The 25,042-nt window shown below is 48.1% G+C and overlaps 1 protein-coding gene and 1 long non-coding RNA gene across 3 annotated transcripts in view; one reads left to right on the top strand and one right to left on the bottom strand.

Moving 5' to 3' along the window:
- Positions 1 to 1,200: 1,200 nt before the first annotated feature.
- Positions 1,201 to 10,371, bottom strand: hnf4b (hepatic nuclear factor 4, beta). The gene is made up of 10 exons (XM_077023768.1): positions 9,932 to 10,371; positions 8,450 to 8,627; positions 7,987 to 8,081; positions 5,674 to 5,777; positions 4,846 to 4,998; positions 4,517 to 4,604; positions 4,286 to 4,438; positions 3,325 to 3,588; positions 2,494 to 2,727; positions 1,201 to 1,992 (listed from the first exon to the last, which is right to left on the bottom strand). The coding sequence occupies exons 1-10, from the start codon at positions 10,038 to 10,040 to the stop codon at positions 1,868 to 1,870; spliced, it is 1,503 nt and encodes a 500-aa protein (XP_076879883.1). The 5' UTR covers positions 10,041 to 10,371; the 3' UTR covers positions 1,201 to 1,867.
- Positions 7,991 to 25,042, top strand: part of LOC143528174 (uncharacterized) — a 29,499-nt gene continuing 12,447 nt past the window's right edge. The window contains exon 1 of one of the 2 annotated variants that reach the window (XR_013134385.1): positions 7,991 to 8,708. This is a non-coding gene — a long non-coding RNA (uncharacterized LOC143528174). Of the gene's footprint in view, positions 8,709 to 8,847; positions 9,030 to 25,042 lie in introns of those variants that run through there. The other variant, XR_013134386.1, reaches the window with a different exon arrangement.

Raw genomic sequence — 25,042 nt, 5'->3', positions numbered from 1 at the left:
GTGGTGTGAGTGTAGACACACCACACAGAATACATGTCCTGTTACAGAAATGAGTTGTGTTTCCACAATGTACATAAACCTGAAGCTCCGGTTTTGTTCTAGAAATGTTTCTCCCTCTTCTCTTTCTTGAATGGGTTCTTTTTATAAATGCCCTGGTTTAATCTTCTCAGGTGATTGTAACCTGGTTGTTAGTTGGGGATGTCACTTACTTCAGCTGCTGAAAGAATCTGTAATGAATTGAGCATTGTCAGCATTTAGACTGGGAAGGAATTACTCACCAGTGGTTTAAACACAGTTTAAGATGCCTGTGTGTGTATGTGGTTGGTGGAGGGGGGTTGAAGGAAATAAACCCACCAGAGGTATTAACAGCTAGTAAAAGATTTTCAGTATGTGTGTGTGTGTGTGTATGTATGTGGGGGGTATTAACAGCCAGTAAAAGATCCTTAGTGTGTGTGTGTGTGTGTGCATGTATGGGGTATTACCAGTCGGTGTGTGCTACTGTTGTGGTCGCTGTTGCCAATAGTTCAATATTTCTTATTCTTCCTCCTCTTGTCTATTGATTTAGCATTTTATGTTTGAAAATAAACACAGACGGAGGTCATGGTATAGGAAAATAAAACCCACCCCACTGGAACAGAGTCCTAATGAGTCCTGCTGAAGCCCCCCCCCCCCCCCCCCCCCCCACACACACACACCCCCACCAGCATTCAGACACGTAGACACAAACCTGCATCTCCTGACCCTGCAGGACAGAGAACCCAAGTGATGGAAGTTCTTCAATCTCCAGGGAAAAGCCAAGAAGAGTGTCGGCTGCTGTTCTAAATTACAGATCAGTGGTGCTAAACTAGGGTTCAAATATAGATGGTCTATATACAAAACTCTGCTTGCATCCTATTCAACCTTCTAGTGTCAGTCTGCTAACAATAATCTATTAATCTCGTCTGTTGACCTCAACATTTCATAGGATCCTCGTTTACTGATGAGTATATGGCGCCCTCTGCCGGGAGATGGTGAAAATGTGTCCGGTTTCTGCTGAAATTTTGCATCCTGGTTACTGCCACTGACCTCAAAGAAGTGTCCAGTAAAGGGTCAAGTCCCGCAGAAAAACCTGCAGTTCTATCCTGGACCACTGTGTGTTTGCATTTAGATAGAAAGTGAATTTTTATGCAAGACATTAAGAAAAATGGTATACAACTTGTTTAATTAACATAAGAACCACATCCATGTTAAAGAGTTTCTTTCACATGATTACCTCGGTGTAAGTGTACAAGTTAATATCCAAAAAATGCTACAATTTAATAATCTCATTTAAAAAATAAAAACAGGACAAGATGTTCGTGCTTAAGTTATTTTCTTTCCGTATATGGTCAGTACCAGTAAACCGATGCTCAGTTATCACTGCTAATGTAAATGTGGTATGTGAGATAAATCAGTCTGACTGAACCATGAACTCATTTTTTCACTTTTCCGTGTCACATCACCGATGTCATAAATGGTGCAGTTACCTGTGATTTCACAGAACAACTTTACTATCTTTATCTTTATACAATCATCTGTTAATATGTCACCAACAATTATATTTTATTGATATTTGTCATTCATTTTCGTCCCCCCCACACCCTTTCACACCCATGAAAAAAAACGTTCAATGTCTCGTTGTCAACAAGGTTAAAAGTGCAGTTCCATAGCTGCAATTCATGTATCACTCAGTCTTCATGACTTAATTATGTGTGCACCTCTTACTGAGAGAAGATTGAGAATGCAGCCAAGCCTTTTGTGTGTGTGTGTGTGTGTGTGTGTATAAAAGACCAGGCGTGTGTGTGTGTGTGTGTGTGTGTGTGTAAGAGCAGGCACGCTCCCACTCTGCTCAGAGGCTCGTGTGCAGGGTGGGCACGGAAAGGCAGCCGCTCATCTCTCCTGGCACGCCCCCTGCTGGGCTGGGCGGGTACAGCTGGAGTCCAGCATGGGAGCGCAGAAGACGAGGAACTGTGGCTGGTGACAGAGAGGGAGAGGGAGAGGGAGAGGGAGAGGGAGAGAGGGAGAGAGAGAGAGAGAGATAGAGAGAGATAGAGAGAGAGAGAGAGAGAGAGAGAGAGATGGGAGGGGTGTTGGCACTGGGTAAATTAGACTGACACCAACTCCACACATATGGGCATCACTCAAAACTTCGAGTTGACACTCAGCAAAATAAGGAGACAGAAAAAAATATTGCTGATAATATTTATGATGGGAGACAGACAACAACATCCTGCCCTGTCCAGAGTTTGGGTGGGTGAATGTGTGTGTTATATATATATATATATATATATATATATATATATATATATATATATATATATATATATATATATATATAACCCTACTAGGTGTGTGTGTGTGTGTGTGTAATATTAGCGACAAATCAGAGACAATGAAAGTGGTGTAAGCATCCTGTAAACATCCATATATCTTCATGGGTCTCATTTCCATGTGATGTTTATGGTGTGGACTCACAGGCCGGGACAGGGAGTATCACAGACGTGAAGCTAGGGATGGAGGCGTGGTCAGGATGAGGGCGTGGCATGGAGGTGTGGTCAGGATGAGAGTGGGACATGGAGGTGTGGTCAGGATGAGGGCGTGGCATGGAGGCGTGGTCAGGATGAGAGTGGGACATGGAGGCGTGGTCAGGATGAGGGCGGGGCATGGGCCCGTGAGGCAGACCATAGGCCATCACATCCATGCTGGAGCCTGCAGGGGGCGGAGGAAGCACAGGTCATAGGTCACGGTCATCACTACTCCCTTTCAGCTTCATATTATGCAGTTTTGTTTTCCCAAATAACACGGCCTCATTTGTTTTTTTTTTCTAAAGCACCAAACGCCAGACAGTTTTCCACACAGAGCCGTAAGATCATCAAGTGCTGTCTGCATATTCCAAGCCTGAGATCACAGGAATGTGATGAAGCTGCCAGATTTATTTGCATTTATTAGATTTATTCGCATTTGCATTTATTAGATTTATAGCATTTTTAATTAACTTATAACTTTTACATTGGTCATTATTCAAATTTAATACAACTGCACTAAAAAAAAGCAAAAGATTTTAATTTATTGCGGTTGCTTGCGTTCAGTGCTCCAGCTATTTTGGAATGCAAAATTTTCCCAAACATCTCTTTTAGTGTTTTGTGTGTGTGTAATCTGTCTGGGCAGCCATCTCGTAGCTCTGAAACGGTCATTGTAGCTGCAACTTCAGACCCGAGGGCCGTCCACCTCTGTTTTACTCCGGCCACAAAGTTCCAAACTGACTGTGGATCAGCGGCCGGCGCTCGGCACGTGCTCTGCCGGTACCTGCGGCTGACTGGGGATCAGCTCTCCCCGTCACTCCCTCCCCCAGCAGCATCTCCTGCAGCAGGCTGTCCACGCTGGCCTCCCCCAGCAGGCGCGCCAGCTGCAGCTGCTCCAGCATGTGGTAGGCCACGCTCTGCAGGGGGGGCAGGAGGAGCAGGAGCTCCCCGAAACGGCCCCTCTTCTCACAGGCCGCCTCGTCCAGCAGCACCTGGGCCTGGAAGCGCAGTCTGCGCACCATCGGAGAGCACGCCAGTCCCGGACAGTCTGCGCGAAAGCACGGGATTAGAATAATAATAAATAGACAAATAGAGTGGCACAGGTCTGCGGGGCAGGTCTGTAGGGCAGGTCTGCGGGGCAGGTCGAGCCCCAGGATGCGCGGTAGTGGACGGTGGCTGGCCCATGCGTGTGTGTTTGTGTAAGCAGTTCTCTCAGACAGAACCTGACGGTCCCCGGCCAATCTGGCCGTGCCTCCTGTATACCTCTTATAATCAGACCCAACGTCCAACAGGCCATAAAACCAGGAACTCGGTCGTTCTCGCCAGTGGCTTCCCAGACATTAATATCTTTCCATAGAACACCATGAAGCTGGAGGTGTCCAGACTGAGGAGACTGCCAAGAGCAAGGACCGAGGCTTCAGACGAAACCACTGCTGGAAAATGTGAGTGAAGTAACGGACCAGGGGCTGACCCGACCCGCCCTGACCCGACCCGCCCTGACCTGACCCGCCCTGACCCGACCCGCCCTGACCTGACCCGCCCTGACCCGACCCGCCCTGACCCGACCCGCCCTGACCTGACCCGCCCTGACCCGACCCGCCCTGACCCGACCCGCCCTGACCTTACCACCCCTGACCTGACCCGCCCTGACCTGACCCGCCCTGACCCGACCCGCCCTGACCTGACCCGCCCTGACCCGACCCGCCCTGACCCGACCCGCCCTGACCTTACCACCCCTGACTGACCTGGGGCAAAGAACACGATGGCCTTGAGACAGGTGAACTCTGCATCCGTGATGTCCAGTTCTCTCAGGGGCCGGACCAGCTCGCCCAACACGCGTGCAGCCACCTTGGACATCTCCTGCTCGGGGCCGATCACAGGGATGATGAAGTCATTTCCTGTGTGGTACAAAGTGCAGCTCTAATCCCTGGTCTCGCACAGCGGCAAGTTCAGACTCTGGGAGAATCCACGCTCACCGAGCAAGATGATGTCCTCGAAAGGCAGGGAGCGACGGGTCACCCCTAGGATCAGGTGCTCGGCTGAATGAGCTCGCAGCAGGGCCACCTGCACGCACGCACACACACACACACACACACACACACACGCCGCCCACCAGCCACAGACATACACATTCACATACGTACACAGACGTTCCACGCGCTTGTCATCTGGAGGCTAGAGTGTAGCCAACACAAACCAGACCGATTACGGCGACGCCAAATGCTTAAAGCGTCGAGCCACCCGCGCTAACCGGCGTGTGGAGACGAGGCGCCAGGCCACACAAACACACGTTGCCGTGTCCTACCCGGTCGTCCACGGGCAACTCGCAGAACTCCGGGATGTGCTTTGCCCATTCCACCAGCAGGAGGAGCTGTTGCTTCATGGATTCGCACACGTCGCCTGGTCGAGCGATCTTCTTGGCGCTAATGTCACACACCGGGGGAGTCACGGCGGAGTACTGCAGACACAACCCAGAGAGTGAGCTGGATCTCTGCGGCCGAGTCGCACTGGTTCAGACGGGCTGCTTATAAGCTGGCAATGCATTTTGAAACAAGCTATGTGAAGCTGGACTAGGAACGTACGCATAAATCACGGGGATGGGTGAAGATATGGGTGGTAGATATGGGCGGTTTTGTTTGGGCCTCTGAGGGATCAGATCTCTGTTGGGATTGGGTCAGACAGCCATTGTGCCCGTTTGAAAGGCACAAACGTGGACTAAAGCTCAATAGAAAACAGCCCAGGTTCGTTTCTTGCCTCATTAGTCAATCATCCAATTAGTTCTGTGTGTGCTCTGTTGGCTTGTCGTGTGGATGCCTGGTTGTTATTACACTATGGGGGGGGGGGGGGGGGGGGAACCTCAATTCTGGTTCTAGTTCCAATCTCGTGCACTTCAATTAAATAGGCTGTGATCAAACTGGGACCTGAGGTGATTTCAGCACTCACAGAGGTAACCAAAGGCAGAGGACTGATCTTGTCTCTAAGGACTGTCCTAACGGCTGCCTCTTCAATCTCTTAAAGCATATTCAAGCCTCTCCTAAATCACTTCAACAGCAACCTTTTCTTGCATTTTATTAAAAAGAGAGAGCGCTAAAGGCTAGTTGGTGGTTCTGGTTTCTTCATTATGAAAGCCCACCTGATGTACGCTGGCCTCCGCCTTCAGTAAGACGTCGATGGTGAGGGTGCCAACTCCCTGGCCTTCTTTGCGACAGCTGATTCTGTCACGTTCGTTCTGTACAGCTTAGGCAAACAAAGACACGACAACCGTGAGGACATAGTATCCGGAATATTCCACATCGACCGGCGTAGACGGCTCAGATGAACTAATGCCAACAACCAGCACGTTTACATTCCTTGTTTACATTCCTCTTATAAAACAACTATGTGAGCAAATACTGATGACATTCCTCTTGTGATACACAAATGAACACGTCTGATCTACTTTCCTGTCCTTAAACGCTTTAATGACGACGCCCCGTACGAACAGGAGGAACTATAGTCTTTGACAGGGGGCAGAGATGTTTTAGGAGAAGAAAAACATTTTGGTCTAATGAATGACAGAGTGGTCAGAGTGATCTGAATCAATTCAGCCTCTTTTTCCTTAGCTTCCACAAAGTCAGACAGAAAACACCTTTCTAAAGGGTATTTAGAAGAACAGTCCTCTCACCATCCAATCAAGTTTCTATTAATCCAGAGAGAGAAACAAAGAGATAGAGAGAAACAAGGGGCGGGTCATCTTCAAAGAGGTTGCTATGGCCATTTGGGGTGTCATGACTACCGTTTCCCCACTCTACTGACTTATTGCAGTAATACACTGTATTGCAGTAATACACTATACATAGAACTGGAAAGACTTTGGAAAGAGCTTCACATTTGCCAGGCTGCACCCCAACACAGGAGCAAGGGTGACTAATGATGTAAGCACTACTGATGATTTCTGAGCTTCCTATCTATTTCCATCCATGGGAATCTGCTGCAAGTTTCTTGAAAACAACGATTTCCTATTTGGAACCTGCCATTGGCCTGACTGTGTGTGTGTGTGTGTGTGTGTGTGTGTGTGTGTGTGTGTGTGTGTGTGAGAGAGAGTGTTTGTTTTTTAAGAATTGCAGTCACATGAGAATAAACACTCTAAGCATGAGAGAGGTCAGAGAGTCATCATCAGAATGCATCACGTCCTTAGAATGCATGCCCAGACTCTCTCTCTCTCTCTCTCTCTCTCACACACACACACACACACACACACACACACACACACACACACACACTATAGGGAAGTGAGGTGCAAACCAGCGTTCTGCAGGACAACCTGTGACTGCAGCTGTAGTATAAGTCCTAAAACTGTCTTATTCACATCCATGGAAAAGCAATGTGTGGCTGTATAGGCCATGCGACCCATCGATCAAGCTCAGAGCTCTACAACCTATAGAAACCAGCCCAGGTTGCACAAGCGTCTCCCAGATTGAGAGGCAGGATGCCTGTGCTCCCCTTAAGCAAACCTCAGTAAATATTTGACCATACTTGGGTATGTTAATTATTGATATGAAAAAGGCCATTCAGAGAACTCCTCCTTGTCCTGTTTTTTTTTTCTTTGCTACACTTGGTTCTAAGTAATAGCCGTGGGGTGATAAGACCTCGCGCACACACAGCCACTCACTCTGAGGCTGGTGCAGGAGAGATATGGTAAAGGTGGGCAGTCTCTCACTGTTGCCCACCCCCACACCCCCCCTCTCAACACACCCCCAACTCTTTTGCTCTTCATTTGCAACCAGCTACATTATAGAACTTGGGCAAATATTATGATGAGACCTCCCGAGTGACAGGTTGAATTCATTTGGCATTTTGGGAAGAGGACAGAAAGCAAAATGGGCATCATAGAGTGGAATTGGCCATATTTTCAGATACATGTGTGATAATAATTTTCAATCTCCTACGTAATTCCATGTCAATACTTTCTCAACTTATTTTTAAATTGGGGATAAACAGCTACAACACTTCTAAAAAAGAAAATCCCAAAATATTTTTACAGCAGCCATTTTAGAACGCCACATTTAGACTCACCTACATATTTGAAAAGATGTCAAGTCGTGTCTTTTTAGAGGAAGGTATGGAGATTTTTTTTTGTAATGAACATATTCTAAATACTGTAAATGTAATGAAATCTGATATTCTCATGAATGCCGAGTAGCTATGTATGAACCAGGTATTTCAGGTCCTCTGCCTTACCAAACACTACAGATAATGATTTCAAGAACAGAAAACATGCATACGGAGACAAATGTATAATGTGTTCATCTGAAAAATCCTAACATTTTGTAATATTTTTGTTGAACAATTGGACCAGAGCCAATTTAGAACAATTTTACGCATGTTCCTTAATTACGGCAGACCCAGCAATGCCGCTTTACTGCACGTGCCCTAAGAACTCCCAGTGGCGCGCGTGCACTCCCACCTTCTTTGCGCATGCCCGCTCTGAAACACTTGCGCAGCCTGCAGTATCGACACTGGTTCCTCTTGTCTTTGTCCACCACGCACTGCCTGCTAAATCTACGAACAGGAGACACGACAACTTTCACATGTGTGGAGACAAAAGTTGAATCAACCCAAAGAAACACGAGGTCTCGGGCCGAGAGCTCTTTGTGTGGATAGACCTGTAAGATGACATATTCGCTTAGGCCTACACTTGAACTGTGAAATCAATTTCTCGCTCGCGCTCTCGTCCACGTGCCTGGACAAATCCTGATGGATTTTTTTCTGATTGCTTATTTGACATCATCTTCGCCTTGGATGGTATTGGGCGGTGGGCTGTAGCAATATTGCAACCACTATGTGTTGTTTTAACTTCACTCATATGGACACCACCCACGTCCACTTCTCAACACCACCTTGGTGAATGCAGCACAGCGCGCGCTCACCTGCAAGTGTAGGCGTGGTTCTTGCGCACGCTCCTCCGGAAGAAACCTTTGCAGCCGTCGCAACTGGACGCGCCGTAGTGTTTACCGGTGGCCTTGTCGGCACAGATGGCGCACAGGGTCCCACCGAGCTGCTGTAGTCCCGGCGTGTCCACGGGCGGAGGCGCGCTCACCAGTGGTTCTGCGATGGATGTGTCACAGCAGGGACGATATTGAAAACATGTTCAGTGATCAAAAGCAGAACTTTATACGTTGACTACCGGTAAGCTCTTCGCAAACACGCACGAGAGGCCTCGTGAACGGAGCGGCGGCGGTAATCAGCGCGTGAGCGCGCGCGAGCTGCGTGGCGGCAGATAAGCGCGAGCGCAGAGCGAATAATTAATCGCAGCGATAATCAGCAAGCGACCGCCTCCTCTCCTGAGTAAAATAACCTTGTGCCAACTCCCACGACTTTGTTCAACAATGTTAACTGCAAGAGTGGCGCGCGCTAATCGTGGCGGTGACGGTAACGTGCGTTACTGGTGGAGACGTGGACGCGCTTTTGGCGCTGCTGTTACTCCCCATTTAATTAAACCAGTTACAGGTCAGTGGAAAACCCAAGTCCACATTCATTTTCAGGCTAATTTTGCACTGCTAGCTCTGTTTTAATTCAGTCTCCTTGTAAGTTGTATTAAATTGCACTGCGCCACTATTCGATCGCTTCAGTATTGCTTTGCATCGCTAAACCAGTGACCGTCAAATGCACTCTTGATACAGGCCAGGCACTGTGGACACGACGACCCTCCTCGTAATGTATGTAGATTACTCTTACAGTTTGCAATTTAGCAGCACGGATTACACGATTGTGCGTTTTGGGTTCAGGGGGCAGTTGTGTTGAATTAAGAGATGGCGATGTATCTGTCACTCATCTCGCTCTGCGTCAAAGACGGACAGGAGATTCAGCAGTGCAGACACGCCGAGACTACAGACAGCAGGATTATTGGGGAAGGCAGGAAGGACGTCGTTATTGGCCTTTAAAAGGCTTCCAGAAACTGATAAATAGGCTTGAACGTGCAGTGACATTGGGAGTTTGCGTCATTGTGAAACTGGACCTTTTAACGCCAAGTAAGAGCTTGAATTTGAAACCAGTTAAACATATGCCTTACTTGGCCAGAATCTCAAAGCCTCAAAAGTCCCCATTGGTGGGCCATTAGACATAGTGCAGACAGGATTCCTTAAAAAATACAAACTTGCACCACATGTCTGGACGTGGCCATGCGGGATTTAACTCGTGTGCAATATCACTGGCGCTCGGTGAGCCCCTGTGAGATTAACAGATCCACATCTAGCAGCATATCTGTTGAAATGCATCACCAAAGAACTTGGAGAGGGTCGTTATGATGTCTGGTTCAGGGTGCTGGACACGCATGTCTGTAATCTCTATGAACTTTAACCCCCACCGAGATCCAAAGTGACCTGCTTGTGGTCGGGGCCTCAAGCACATACCTGTGTCCGCGGGCAGGACCCTGTCAAACTCCAGCATGGTGTAGCTGGGATCCAGGCTTACTGTATAATCGGCCATGATCCCATCCAGCACGCCCTCAGAGATCTTCATGGTACCGCGATTGCAGTGGCCCGTGTGGTCCAGCACTCTTTGTCCAGCTCAGATGCTGGACCCGGTGGAACCGTGCTGCCTTAAGGAGCTCGTGGGTGTTCCTACTTATCTGCCATTTCTCTCACATCAGCGTTCTTTGACTTCAGGCTTCTCCGGGTGACAGCCACACCATCGGGGACGGGGCTCCCACACGGATCTCTTCCTCGCTTCCGTCTTCTCACCAGCGTCTGTTGTGAATTGTGTATTGTTTCGCCTCTCGGGACCAGACCGGGGCAGCCGGGCCTTGTTCAGTGTCCCGCGTGCAGTACAAGCCCGTGAGGAAGCTGTGATTCTTCCCCTCGTCAGACTGTTTGCTGTGCTCTTATCAGTGTGGAGGGGGTCATAAAGGGGAGGGCACTGGCAAATAACACCTCTTGCTTAGCAATAAAAAACACCAGATTTTTGTCACTTTTTCGCTGTGCTCTACTCCATAACAGACAGGACTCAATAACTTTAACATTCAAATGTTCCCTCTTGCAGTACAGGATCTGATTATTTCATTGCAGTTGTCACCAACATTGCAGGCCACGTTTTTTTTTTTTTTTTTTTTTTTACATTAGCAATGGTGCAGTTTTAATAGCAGCCACTGGAGGCAGTATTAGCCAAGCTCGTGTACCATTGGTGGTTTATTTATTTATTTTAGCTGTCTGTCTTTATACGCCACAACAGGGGCTTTGTGTTCACCTTTGCCCTACCGTGTGTTTATCATGCAGTATTGATTAGAGGCAAAATGATAACGCACCTTGGCATGATCTGTCTCTTGCGTTTACTAGCGTGTACCTAACACGAACGTTTATCGTTTGTTTCAGCACTATAGCCTGATTAGTATCAGTTATTTATTCAAATAAAGTTTTGCAAAATAATACAAGAGATGTATTTAGGTCGTACTTAATAGTGTCTGACAGAGACACACACTGTGCATTTTAGAGCACAGCTCATAGCTTTGCTCAACTCTGAAGTTACCAGGCTAATGTTTGATCAGCTCAATGGTCAGTGGACTCCAACAATAGAAAGAGGTCTCGTATTAATGCCCCTCGTTTTTTAGGGCTGTTAATTCACTGACATATACATTTGTCTGGGTCAAAGAACCAAAAAAAATTATTGTCAACCAATCACGGATCCTCCTTACATGTGTGAACCAAACACACTAGTAGTACTTGACTAATGTATCATTAGTATATGCATTTAACATGGTAACAATGTGCTTTTTAATGTCATACTGTGTACGTCAATTACACTAGAAAATATTATATAATATATAATAATAAACAAAGACCGCAGAAAAAGGGTGGTGAAAGTGACCATATGATCTTTACAAATTATAACAAATTATATGTCAGGCCACATATGAGCGTTTTTTGGGGTCAGTATCCATCATGCTTTGCTGTAATGGGCTTGCCCGGGTGACCGTCATGGCCTCCCCCGAGTGTCACCGCAGGCCGTGGGTCAGACCTCCCCCGCCACCGGCCCGAAAACCTGCTCTGGTCCTGCTGATTGATGGCTCATAAAACCCTGTCCGTCAGCGCGGCCCGAGTGCTCTGGTCTCCTTTCTCTAACCATATTACACCTGGCCCTGGCCATTACGTTCAAAATCGAATCTATATGTAATATAAATATATACACTCATATATATATATATATATTTATTGTGTGTGTGTGTGTGTGTGAGAGAGAGAGAAACATGCATACCGTTAAATCATTATTAATGAAAAATTCAAATATATACATACAGAACGAACATTTAAAGCACAAAGACAATGTTTCAGGTGTTATTTACATGTGAATCATGAATAACTGTGTAATTCTGTTATGCTGTATGGTGCTGCCTGTGTCCAATTAGTTCAAGTGTGAGACCACTAGGGGGAGACAGAGTACAGTATATACGTTATTGCTCCTCTACTTTGATAGCTCTTCTTCAGTACAAGAAATCAAAAGACATCTGTGTTCCTTTCCTTCTGAGTACACTATAAAACACGTGAAACCGATAGACACAAAAGTTTGTGAAGTCAGCACCCCGAGTCGGTCCTGTGGTGTGCTGATCCTGGAGTGACTGAGCTCAGATGACGGAAACACCTGGATCAAAGCTGAGTAGGTGAGAATAGCCCTCAGTGAGGTGAACGTCTTTCTGTCAGTAAGGCTGAATTTACTCTCTGCAGGTGTACTGGGGGGCAGCTGTGCGTGGGCTGTGGGCTGATTGATGGTCAGTAGATGGGTGATTTTCAAAGCCATGGCTCCTGCAGTTTGGAAAGATCAGCACACGAGGTCCAGCAGAACTGAATTTGGGCACCGGTCAGCGCCGTTGGGGTTTTGTGTGCTGCTGCTTGTGCTCTTAACCTGGTGTAAATAATGTCACCAGCACTCCTTTCTAAGTGGTGCATTTTTGATTTCCTGGTCTTTAATGTTGAGATGATATTTACTGAACCTTTTGCTTGGATGGCTCAGTGACTCTAATGTTCAACGGTAACGATATGCACATGGTTTTACAGTGGAGAGGGCTCTTCTTGCCCAGGGGAGACGTAAAAAAAAGTGAGGCGTGGCCTAAATATATGCCCCCCCCCCCCCCCCCCCTTTGTCTCCGATATCTAAAAGCCTGCATTATCCTTCTGTTGCTGGAAGTGTCTTTCATCTCTATATTTGATGTTCACCTTTCTGTTGCTTAATATTCCTGAAATGCCACTGTGATCTCATTCCCTTATTTTGATGTCTGCCCCCAAACCAAGCGCAGCTGCGGTGGGCAGCTGACCCGTCCTGCGGCGGGCGGTTCGGGGGTGAGGGTCTGAGGGAGCGTCTGCGTTAAACCCGAACGCCAGGAGACAGTACGCGCACTGCTCATTTCACCTGCAGCAAACCTGGCTACAGTTACAGGTAATAAGGCACTAGATGGTATCATTACACTGAAGGGATATGAGAGGTGAAGGCTCGGTGCCGTCCACCGTATTACATCCACACTTTGCGTAGTCCTCCCAAAATGCATTTTCATGAAAAGCAATAACTGAAATAATGTTCCGTATCATTACTGGCACTGTGGCTTGAACGGCTGAAACTGAACGTATCAGTGCAGGGTTGTGTGCTCTGCCTCAGGTGTGCTTTGTGGCGTTCAGGGGCAAGGATTCTGTGACATACTGTCTCTTCTTACAACGCAACCTAGTGAATTTACAAACTGTGGAAGAGTTCATAAGCTGCAGCATTAAATGTTATTTCCAGAAGAAGAGCTAATGTTCAACTGCTCATGTGTCCACGCACGCTGCCTGGTGCGTTCATACACGCCCGTCTCGTGTTTTCACGCTCACCTCCTCTTGTGTTTGTCTGCGTCTCTCCGACCGTTGAGTTGACCGCAGAGCGCTTTTGAAGTGTTGCCTTCAAACAGCAGCACACAGAGCTCATGCTTGTGTGTTTGTGCTTGAGCTGTTGAGATGTTGGTGCTGGGCTATCTGCCTGTACTGATGAACATTCCCATGCTTGATTACAGTACTGAGCACACACACACACACACACACACACACACACACACACACACACACACACACACACACACACACACACACACAAACCCACAGAGACCTGTATGTTCTCTATTAGAGAAAGGGGAGAAAAAACGGTAAAGTACAGTCTTTGTAGTTTTATTCCAAAAAAAGGGGGGGGGGTTTGAGAAAAAAAAGCAGCAAAGATTGGTTATGGAAGTATGGCAAGGCTATGATTTAGTAGGGCAATAAAGAATGGAAAGGTGGCCATTCATCATGGAAGCAAGCTCACCAGGAGAGCAGCCTGTCACAGACACCGCCAAGTCCACGAGACGCTTCGAAAAACCGCTCTCCAAAACTGGCTCGGACCAATGGCTTTACCATGCGTCCCCAGGTGGGCGGGGCACGGCGGGAGCTCACCCCACCGCCTTCCTGAGGGACCTGGGCAGCGCTGACAGAGTCATCAGTACTGGAAGCCTGGTTGTAAAGAGGAGTGATGAATATCCTGATACTGCCCTGTCCTCTTAATCAGCGCCAGGTCACCAGTAAAAATACAACATATTTACAAACAAATAAGCACCACACAGACACCTGCACGGTGGCCAGGTGTGCAATCTTTCTCACAAATCGACGTTTATTTGCTCATTAGCTTGCTTATTTCTCAGCACGCGAGAAACCACGGCGGGCAACTGTTGTGGCTGTTAGGGCTCCATCAGCGTCTAATCCAAAGCAAAATAAGTGACGTATTGGACTAACCCTGTGCAGCGCGTGATCGGCGGCATTTCAGTGGAGATTCAAAACACCTCACTGCTCCGTTTGTCTCCATCCAGAGGAGACCACCGCCTGACAGGCTCACGTGAGGATGGAAGCCCTAAAAGTGGGATAGAAGAATGGATATTTCACAGAAATGTTCTCAGTGCAAAATCTGCTTGCTATTTTAATGAATAAATTACTATCATAAATCTTAGTTGCCTGTACGTGCGGTGTTTTCCAGGCCAGGTCCTGTAGGTCTACAGGGTTAGTGCGTTCCCTGCCTTGACACAACAATGAAGGGCCTGATAATGAGTTGATTCAGGCATGTTAATGAATTTATTCAGGCATGTTGATGAATTTATTCAGATATGTTAATGAATTTATTCAGGTATGTTAATGAATTTATTCAGGTGTGTTCTGAGTAGGCAAACCATAAACTGTATTACCAGGATGTTGAGAAACATAGTGTGAAAATATATCATCTAATAATAGTGTATCACGTACGACTCGCCTAAATATCCTGTCAGCCAACGCAATTGTTGCTTTGCTCTGAACATAGCTAATAAATATTTTTGAGAAAATGAACACATTAACCAGTCAGCACTGCAAATATGGAATTATGTATATTCTCGTTCTATATATTAAAGTTTTGATAGACTCAGAATTAATGCTGGAGATTTTTATTACAAAAGGCAGTAAAGATGAATATATTTTAATGATTTCTGGAGTTTAAATAGCAAATGTCATATCTATTTTTTAAAGTAAATATCAAGAATATCAATGCAAGAGCATTAATTCAGTATTCGTGAGATATGTAAATGTACAGCCATTCTATATAGGGCTTAGGAAAAGGCACATGGAAACTTTAACCAACCGTAATTGTAAAGACAAAATATTTTCTGCACATACATCTAGTAGTGTTGTCATCCCTTTGATTAGGAACAGACAGACGCGTTTGTTGCTTAAGACACCTGTGTTTCATTAAACCGACCGTAACACATGTGCAACAAGATTAATAGTAATGGTGGACCATATTAAACTGTATATCATCCTAAAAATTGTGTCTACATTTAGTCTACATCTGCTCAGTGAGTCAGCTCTCAACGCAACAGGCGTTTGTTGTCTAACTGCATCGCTAGGGACCGAGAAGGAAAGAAACCCTGGAACTGGATGGAGAGATGTAGCAGCACGGAGAGCAGTGTGATCTTGCAGAGCAACGCAGACGGGGCATAATCAGAGCGGACTGTTTGATTACACCCACATGTAATATGTGACCTTTCCTTTAAAGTTGAAGGGTCACGGTGTCAAAGACTCACGCTAGGAATCGGTATGCCAGTACTGTTCATTAACTCTTATAAACTTCAGTTCACTACATGAGGGAGGACCAGAGCGCTGTCAGCGTGAGGTCACCAACGCTTCCCATGAAAGCCCCAGAGTTCCCTCCACTATTTCCTCTGTCGGAAGTGGTAAAATATGCATTTTTTTATATGCCAGTCGGTCTGCTTAAGCGTTCACGTTTGCCCACAGGAAGTCCTTCGTACTGGATGTGGGCATTTGAACTCCAACGGTCCATCTTAATTCCTCCTGCACTATTGTTCTTTCTTCCTCCCACTGTTTACTCACTTGTGAACACTTAAAAGCTGAACACTGGAATCTGAACCACATTTCTCTCCAACGGCTCCTTTTAAGTTTCTGGGGAAAATGTGTAACACCTTTGGTGAGGGTTGAGTATGTCCATAACTGCTAATAAAAGGAAAAACACATGCAGCCTCGTCTGAAGAAATGATAAACTCCTTCGATTCAAGGCCCTCTGCAGAGTAGGATTTAATTAGAACCACTTGTTCCAAACTTGTTCTTAATGTTTTCCCATTAGTCATGTTTGAGGGATTACAGACAGCTCCAATGAAAGTCAAGGATTAAATGGAAAACGCAGATGTGCGAACAATGCGGATAGTTTTATTGCGATCACGGTCGATTAGTAATTATGAAAAATTTACCTGATCTGACAAGATTTCTTGATTTCTTCCGCAATTAAAGCTGACTTCTCCTTTAAAGAAAAGAAGACAGGTTTAGGTCTGAAAGAGAAAGAGGTATGAAAGAGAAGAAGGATAAGTTCATAGTTTAATATTACATATTTTCTGCCCCCTCTTTTCTCATTATTTGTCTAATTCCTTAAATCACAGTTTTAACTCATGCTTTTCCCCCCCTCAGATTGTTTCAGTGTCTTAATTGAAAGTGAGATGTGTGTGTTTTACACACACACACACACACACACACACACACACACACACACACACACACACACACACACTTGTAAGATGGTAAAAACAGACATACAGCTGAGAGCAGCAGGATCTCTGTGTCTAAGAACGGAGCTGGTGACCACAGTCGTGTGGCTGCTACGTTCACTCAGGGGAAGGTTTTCCGCCTGTTTACAGTGTTACTCTAATTCAGTCTGTAGCCATAAAAGGAGAGCTACTTTGCTTTAAAAAGCTTTTTTCGATTTACAAACACTTATGAATTGCTTCTCGTGGGTTCAGCATTCTTGGACTATTCGGAGTGGTTGGTTGACCTTTGGCCAGTGGGTTTCCCCAGTTGTGCTGGGCCCCAGTGCCCCCCTCATCGCTGTCCAAACCTCTTAAGGCAGAGTGAGGGTTGCAGGCTTGTCTCCTCCTCTCCTTCATTACCCAGAGCCCTCAGCTGGGGTTCCGAGTCCACACATGGTGAACCTGCCAGGAGATCGGTGGATCGGTGGAGCGTGGCTCTGCGTTAATTGAGCCACTCTCGAACGCACTGCTGTGTGGTGAGGTGCGTGTCTTTAATTATGTAACCTGGGTTTGACCTCTCGCTCATGGCATGAGGTCCTTTCTGGTAAAATCCCTCAGAGGTTCATAAAATGCACATAAAGCAGTGCATCAACAGTGCGCTATTTAAAAGAGAGGTATAGTTCAGCGTGAGGATGAAACGGGCATTGGGGGCGTTGGGGGTGTTGGGGGTAGGGGGTTGCTCTCAGGTACTGTACTCCAGGGTATGAATGGTGGAATGGGTTGGAGATGAGCTGTGCTTCTTTTCCAGGCCTTTTCATGGTTGGGGAGAGTCAGTGCGGTGGGCAGTTCATAGGTCTGGAGTGATGACCCTGCAGCCAGCACTCGTGAGCCGTTCATAGGTCTGGAGTGATGACCCTGCAGCCTGAACTCGTGAGCCGTTCATAGGTCTGGAGTGATGACCCTGCAGCCTGAACTCGTGAGCCGTTCATAGGTCTGGAGTGATGACCCTGCAGCCTGCACTCGTGAGCCGTTCATAGGTCTGGAGTGATGACCCTGCAGCCTGCACTCGTGAGCCGTAACTGTGAGCCCCATCGTTGCACCGACAGTTCTAATGAATGTTCCGCTTATGCTTCTGTAGGATCCCAGCAGCACGTGTGTGCGGAGAAAGATGATTTTTACGATGGAAGGAAAGGGTAGGAAAAAAAAAACGAAAGTAGAAGAACAAGAGGACACCAGGTGGATTTTGGGGGTGGGGTTTCACTGGAGGGGGTGGGGTTGGATGTTGTGTGCAGTGAGTTTGGAGAAGGTATGAAAGTAATTACTATTGGTCTTCGAGCTCTAGGTATATTTATGGGGCATTACTGTATGAGCGGACTGTTTAATGTGATTTGCAGAAAGCACACATTGTTCACATAAAGCGCAGGAGAAGCCGAGGGGGCGTGGCTGGGAAAGAGGCGTGGCCTCCCTGCCTGAGCACTCAGCCACTCCCACCCCACCATGGCCTGCCTCGCTCATACGAGCTACTCACAATTAATGATGGAGCCCAGCCTGCAAACTGACAACTCGTCGTCACCCTCCACTCCTCTTCCTCTTTGTGTGTGTGTGTGTGTGTGTGTGTGTGTGTGTTTTGTTTGTGGCAGAGGGCCTGGGGCATCAGTACACACTGTAGTCTGAGAGAGCAGGTGCTGTATAATACGGGGAGCTCTTTGGTTTGGCTTCAGAGGGAAGGTGTTGTGGAGAGACAGTGGCCACTACACCCCACAGTTGTGTTGCATCAGAAAACAAGGGGGTGTTTTCTTGGAATTAAACTTGATGGTAACTTCTGTGTTTGTGCACTGTCTAAACAGAGACGAAGCAGTTGGCATGCTTGTACGTTAACTTTGCGTGTGGTTCTTATTGTGGTTGTATATATGTATATTTTATAGAGCTGTTCTGGCTGTTCTCATCCCCCCAGATCAGACTTTGGGCCTACAATTGTGCTCTGCCCAGGTGGAGAGGTTAGTTGTGGAGGATGGATTTTCATTCTTTCTTTAAATCATATCATGTTATATTGGACTATACGCTGGACGGGGTGGAAAAGTAAAGGTCTTTTTCCAGCTCGACTCCGGCACAGAGTGGAAGTTCTGACTCGGGGGACCCACTTACAACTAAGACATGCTACGCTTTCATCCTGTCTGCCTGAATGGTGAAATAAATAAAAAGAATGGAAAATGTCTTCTCCCCGGGCCGCACCCCCTCACCACAGTTCTTTGTTAAAACCCTATCTGCTGCTCCGTCGCCCCTAGCTACGTTAAATCCCATTAAATTCACCTTCATTAAAGCAGCCCGGCGCTCCTCCTCGCTGTGTCCGCTAATGCAGGGCCTCTCAAGGACAGAGGCGTAATGAGGCTGGACTGGGGTTTAACCTTGAAGAGTACAGGTTTTCATTTCCAAATCAATAACTTATGCTTCAAAACCACCGCCAGATCCAGGCTATAATTTTCGGGCATTAATTGTGTGGATTATGTTTCTGCTGCAAAACCGGGATGCCAGAAAGGGCACTTAAGCTGTGAGCTGCACTGTACATATTGTATCTCGCTTTGGAGGGTGTTTTTTTTTTTTTTGTGCAATGCTCTTTCGCTCTTTCTCTCTTTCTCTGTCTCGCTCTCCTGCTCTCTCTTTCTGTGTGTGTGTGTGTCTTGCATGGTGAGAAGTGACAGCTTGCAGATCTTCAGTGTCAGTGGGACTTTGTGCACAGGTTTTCTTATCTTGGCAGGAGAACGGACGTGAGACGCGATTTCAAAGAGTCATTATTCTGTGTGTAAACAATTAGGTGACTTGGTCGTTTTCCTGCAGGTGAAGGTCCCGCTGTGGCCTCAGCGTGTTCCCGTCAGTCCCGCACACCTCTGTGTGAAATTGCAGGCCGGTGTCGTCATGTGCACTAAATAGGTGGTGGGAAGATGCGACTTCCATTGGGTTTGTTTGATTTGCGCCCAGTCACTCACTGGTAGAAGCGGAACTGGAAAATGGTGAATTATGAAAAGAATTTTGAGTGAGCAGGGCATGATGGGAAGGCAGAGGTGGGTTGGGAAAAAGAAAACAAGTGGAGAAACCCTGAGATGAAAGAAAGATGATTCTTCACCTCCCCTCTTCCCCAACACACTCTTCACCTCCCCTCTTCCCCAACACACTCTTCACCTCCCCTCTTCTCCAACACACTCTTCACCTCCCCTCTTCCCAACACACTCTTCACCTCCCCTCTTCCCCAACACACTCTTCACCTCCCCTCTTCTCCAACACACTCTTCACCTCCCCTCTTCCCCAACACACTCTTCACCTCCCCTCTTCCCCAACACACTCTTCACCTCCCCTCTTCTCCAACACACTCTTCACCTCCCCTCTTCCCAACACACTCTTCACCTCCCCTCTTCCCCAACACACTCTTCACCTCCCCTCTTCCCCAACACACTCTTCACCTCCCCTCTTCTCCAACACACTCTTCACCTCCCCTCTTCCCAACACACTCTTCACCTCCCCTCTTCCCCAACACACTCTTCACCTCCCCTCTTCTCCAACACACTCTTCACCTCCCCTCTTCCCCAACACACTCTTCACCTCCCCTCTTCTCCAACACACTCTTCACCTCCCCTCTTCCCCAACACACTCTTCACCTCCCCTCTTCCCCAACACGCTCTTCACCTCCCCTCTTCCCCAACACACTCTTCACCTCCCCTCTTCCCCAACACACTCTTCACCTCCCCTCTTCCCAACACACTCTTCACCTCCCCTCTTCCCCAACACACTCTTCACCTCCCCTCTTCCCCAACATCAGTCTTCACCTCCCCTCTTCCCCAACACACTCTTCACCTCCCCTCTACCCCATCACACTCTTCACCTCCCCTCTTCCCCAACATCACTCTTCACCTCCCCTCTTCCCAACACACTCTTCACCTCCCCTCTTCCCCAACACACTCTTCACCTCCCCTCTTCCCCAACACGCTCTTCACCTCCCCTCTTCCCCAACATCACTCTTCACCTCCCCTCTTCCCGAACACACTCTCTACACCTTCCGTCTTCCCCAACACACTCTTTACCTCCCCTCTTCCCCAACACACTCTCTACACCTCCCCTCTTCCCGAACACACTCTCTACACCTTCCCTCTTCCCCAACACACTCTTCACCTCCCCTCTTCCCCAACACACTCTTTACCTCCCCTCTTCCCAACACACTCTTTACCTCCCCTCTTCCCCAACACACTCTTTACCTCCCCTCTTCCCGAACACACTCTCTTCACCTCCCCTCTTCCCCAACACACTCTTTACCTCCCCTCTTCCCAACACACTCTTTACCTCCCCTCTTCCCGAACACACTCTCTACACCTTCCCTCTTCCTCAACACACTCTTTACCTCCCCTCTACCCCAACACACTCTTCACCTTCCCTCTTCCCCAACACTCTCTTCACCTCCCCTCTTCCTCAACACACTCTTCACCTCCCCTCTTCCCCAACACGCTCTTTACCTTCCCCAACACACTCTTCACCTCCCCTCTTCCCCATCACACTCTTCACCTCCCCTCTTCCCCAACACACTCTTCACCTTCCCTCTTCCCCAACACTCTCTTCACCTCCCCTCTTCCTCAACACACTCTTCACCTCCCCTCTTCCCCAACACGCTCTTTACCTTCCCCAACACACTCTTCACCTCCCCTCTTCCCCATCACACTCTTCACCTCCCTTCTTCCCCAACACACTCTTCATCTCCCCTCTTCTCAACACACTCTTCACCTCCCCTCTTCCCAACACACTCTTCACCTCCCCTCTTCTCATCACACTCTTCACCTCCCCTCTTCCCCAACACACTCTTCACCTCCTCTCTTCCCCATCACACTCTTCACCTCCCCTCTTCCCAACACACTCTTCACCTCCCCTCTTCTCATCACACTCTTCACCTCCCCTCTTCCCCAACACACTCTTCACCTCCTCTCTTCCCCAACACACTCTTCACCTCCTCTCTTCCCCATCACACTCTTCACCTCCCCTCTTCCCAACACACTCTTCACCTCCCCTCTTCCCCAACACAATTTTCACCTCCCCTCTTCCCCAACACACTCTTCACCTCCCCTCTTCCCAACACACTCTTCACCTCCCCTCTTCCCCAACACACTCTTCACCTCCCCTCTACCCCATCACACTCTTCACCTCCCCTCTACCCCAACACACTCTCTTCACCTCCCCTCTTCCCCATCACACTCTTCACCTCCCCTCTTCCCCAACACACTCTCTTCACCTCCCCTCTTCCCCAACACAATCTTCACCTCCCCTCTTCCCCAACACAATTTTCACCTCCCCTCTTCCCCAACACACACTCTTCACCTCCCCTCTTCCCCAACACACTCTTCACCTCCCCTCTTCCCCATCACACTCTTCACCTCCCCTCTTCCCCAACACACTCTTCACCTCCCCTCTACCCCATCACACTCTTCACCTCCCCTCTTCCCCATCACACTCTTCACCTCCCCTCTTCCCCAACACACTCTTCACCTCCCCTCTACCCCATCACACTCTTCACCTCCCCTCTTCCCCAACATCAGTCTTCACCTCCCCTCTTCCCCAACACACTCTTCACCTCCCCTCTTCCCCAACACAATTTTCACCTCCCCTCTTCCCCAACACACTCTTCACCTCCCCTCTTCCCCAACACACTCTTCACCTCCCCTCTTCCCCAACACAATTTTCACCTCCCCTCTTCCCCAACACACTCTTCACCTCCCCTCTTCCCCAACACACTCTTCACCTCCCCTCTTCCCCAACACACTCTTCACCTCCCCTCTTCCCCAACACACTCTTCACCTCCCCTCTTCCCCAACACACTCTCTTCACCTCCCCTCTTCCCCATCACACTCTTCACCTCCCCTCTTCCCCAACACACTCTTCACCTCCCCTCTTCCCCAACACACTCTTCACCTCCCCTCTTCCCCAACACGCTCTTCACCTCCCCTCTTCCCCAACACACTCTTCACCTCCCCTCTTCCCCAACACACTCTTCACCTCTCCTCTTCCCCAACACACTCTTCACCTCCCCTCTTCCCCAACATCACTCTTCACCTCCCCTCTTCCCCAACACACTCTTCACCTCCCCTCTTCCCCAACACACTCTTCACCTCCCCTCTTCCCCAACATCACTCTTCACCTCCCCTCTTTCCCAACATCATGCCCCCCCTCCAGAGCTCCACACTCTGGATATCACAGGATTTCTGTAGGAAGTAATCATTTGTCCTGCGGTGATAATTTCTGCTCGACATGTTCATAATGTGAAATATTGGATCTCATCCTGAGGGGGGTGGAGTGGAGGGGGGGGGGGGAGTGATCATGGCAGCTTAATTTTTTAATCAAATTCCCTCTTAAATGGGGTTTTATTAAATTACACAGCTCACACTGTGGGAGGGAGGAACCAGCCGCCACAGTGCCGCGCAAAAAGAGCTTCTTGGGATAATTAAATAAAATTAATAAAAACGAGAAGCCGAGAGAAAGGAATGGGTGGGAGGGGTGCCCGGCGGTCATGTCTCTGCCAGGATTGTTCCTGCCTGGTTTCTCGGGAATGCTCCGAGGAGGGAGGGGGTGGACAGTTAAATGAGGAGAAGGAGTTTTTGCGGCTCATGAAAAAAAGTTTTTTTTCCCCCTCTGTGCAGCAGGACGGGTGTTTGTGATGAAGTGCTGATGAAGCTTCTGTCTGAGAAGCCGCCACAACTTCGGCACGCAAGAGGTGATGCAATGTCTGAAATTTACCAGCGCTTATCATCATCTTGATATTCTTCTACATGCTTTTTTATAGAGTGTCCCACTGTGTCCTTCCAAAAACATCTCGCGGCTAAACCGAGACGTGTACGGTCTCAGGTGGCCCAAAGATGCGTTGAGGACACTGCGTAACTATACGCGCAGTCTGAGAATGTTTAATAAACAACAATAAAAACAGCAACAGTAATGACAACAACAGTTAAACCCTTTAAAAGCTCAGCTCCCCATGTACAGTGCACGAACAGTTCCAGTGCTGTGTGCTATCGGCTCCTTTGGTTTGCTGATTAAGTGCTTGTGTGCAGGGGTGTGGCGTAGCGGCAATGTTTGCTACTTGCAGCATATGTTACAGGCTTAATTGAGCATATAATATGCATAATTGGAGAGGTGATACACGGGTGTTGGTAAAGAAACGTTTGTTCAGCCCACTTGGCATGAAATTGAATGGACATTTTTGGGGGTTTTTGTTTTGAAAGGATCCACCCTCTTTGTTGGTTTTTTTCCATCTACGGTGGACGTTTTTCTTCTTGTGTTGATGATGAATGTGATGTGTTCACCACTCGGACTCACACGACCGTTTTCCGTGCAGTGGTGCTTTTCTGTGGCCTGATGTTTAGATTTCGGTTCCAGTGCCCCAAACATTCACATACCACAATTGTCCCTGGTTTCTCGAGACACTTTCTGTTATTCTTAGAGCTTGGGGAGCTCTCGTGGGGTTCACTGGAGTACCGGGCCTTTCCTTTCAATCGGTTCCAGCCTCGTATGGAGCTGGACCCCAGCCATGCGTCTTTAGTGCCGTGCCCATAGATGAAACTGATATGTGAGCAAAGGCACTGCAAGCGGCCTGGGAGGCCCTGTGGTTTTGGGGTGGGCATGTGGAATTCATGCCCTGACCACAAACCTTCTCTCTGGAGGAGAACGCCGCTCATGACCTGCTTTGTGTGAGAGGCAGTCTGCATGATGGAATCAGCATGTTACACACACACACGCACACACGCACACACGCACGTGCACACACACACTGCAAATCCAGCCAAGGTCCAGGCTTGTATATGCCTGTGATATTTACTCCATGAATCAAAGACCTTTATTCCAGCACTCTGCTGGGTGTGCATACAGTGCTGCTAGTTACAGGGAGACTGACTCTTTGAACCAGAGCTCTTAATGGTGAAGATATCACAGAGCACCGTAGAGCAGATTCTCCATGGGCCTGCAGGCCAAAGACGAGCCTAACCCCCCCCCCCCCCCCCCCCCCTCTCTCATGTGCATTCTCTCTCTCTCTCTCTCTCTCTCTCTCTCTCTCTCTCTGCCTGTCTCTCAGGAGCTCTCTGGCCCACGCCCGCTGTGGTGAGGTCTTGTTTGAATTAGTTTACGGGCGGCAAAATGAAAAGTGCCCCACTGTGATGTGGAGGGCCTAGCCCCAAGGCCTGTTCAGAGCATCTCTGTCTGAAAGGCACATTTATGTCTTCCAGACCGGTAATTAATCACCCCCGGCTGCCGGCGCTGATGGTACCAGAGGGGTTCTGAAGAGGGGCCGTGTGTGTGCATCATGGATCCCGCCTGAATTCCACCTTTGTTATGCTACTTACAACCACATAACCGCAATTAAAACATTGGTTTTGTTTACGGCACAGGAGATGAGATTTTAGATTCAGAGGCGGCAGCTTTGACCTCAAAGTTTTTTCCCGCTGCTGCCTTGACGCAGCATGTC

This window comes from Brachyhypopomus gauderio, chromosome 12 (assembly GCF_052324685.1).
Source record: "Brachyhypopomus gauderio isolate BG-103 chromosome 12, BGAUD_0.2, whole genome shotgun sequence".
Classification (NCBI taxonomy): domain Eukaryota; kingdom Metazoa; phylum Chordata; class Actinopteri; order Gymnotiformes; family Hypopomidae; genus Brachyhypopomus; species Brachyhypopomus gauderio.
This window is presented reverse-complemented; position numbering and strand designations above follow the sequence as displayed.

Coding starts and splice junctions, on each gene's coding strand:
- hnf4b (XM_077023768.1), bottom strand. CDS start 10,040: ATGAAGATCTCTGAGGGCGTGCTGGATGGGATCATGGCCGATTATACA. Junction 8,082..8,449: donor AACCACGCCTACACTTGCAG/GTGAGCGCGCGC, acceptor TCCTGTTCGTAG/ATTTAGCAGGCAGTGCGTGG. Junction 4,999..5,673: donor CGGAGGCCAGCGTACATCAG/GTGGGCTTTCAT, acceptor TTGTGTCTGCAG/TACTCCGCCGTGACTCCCCC.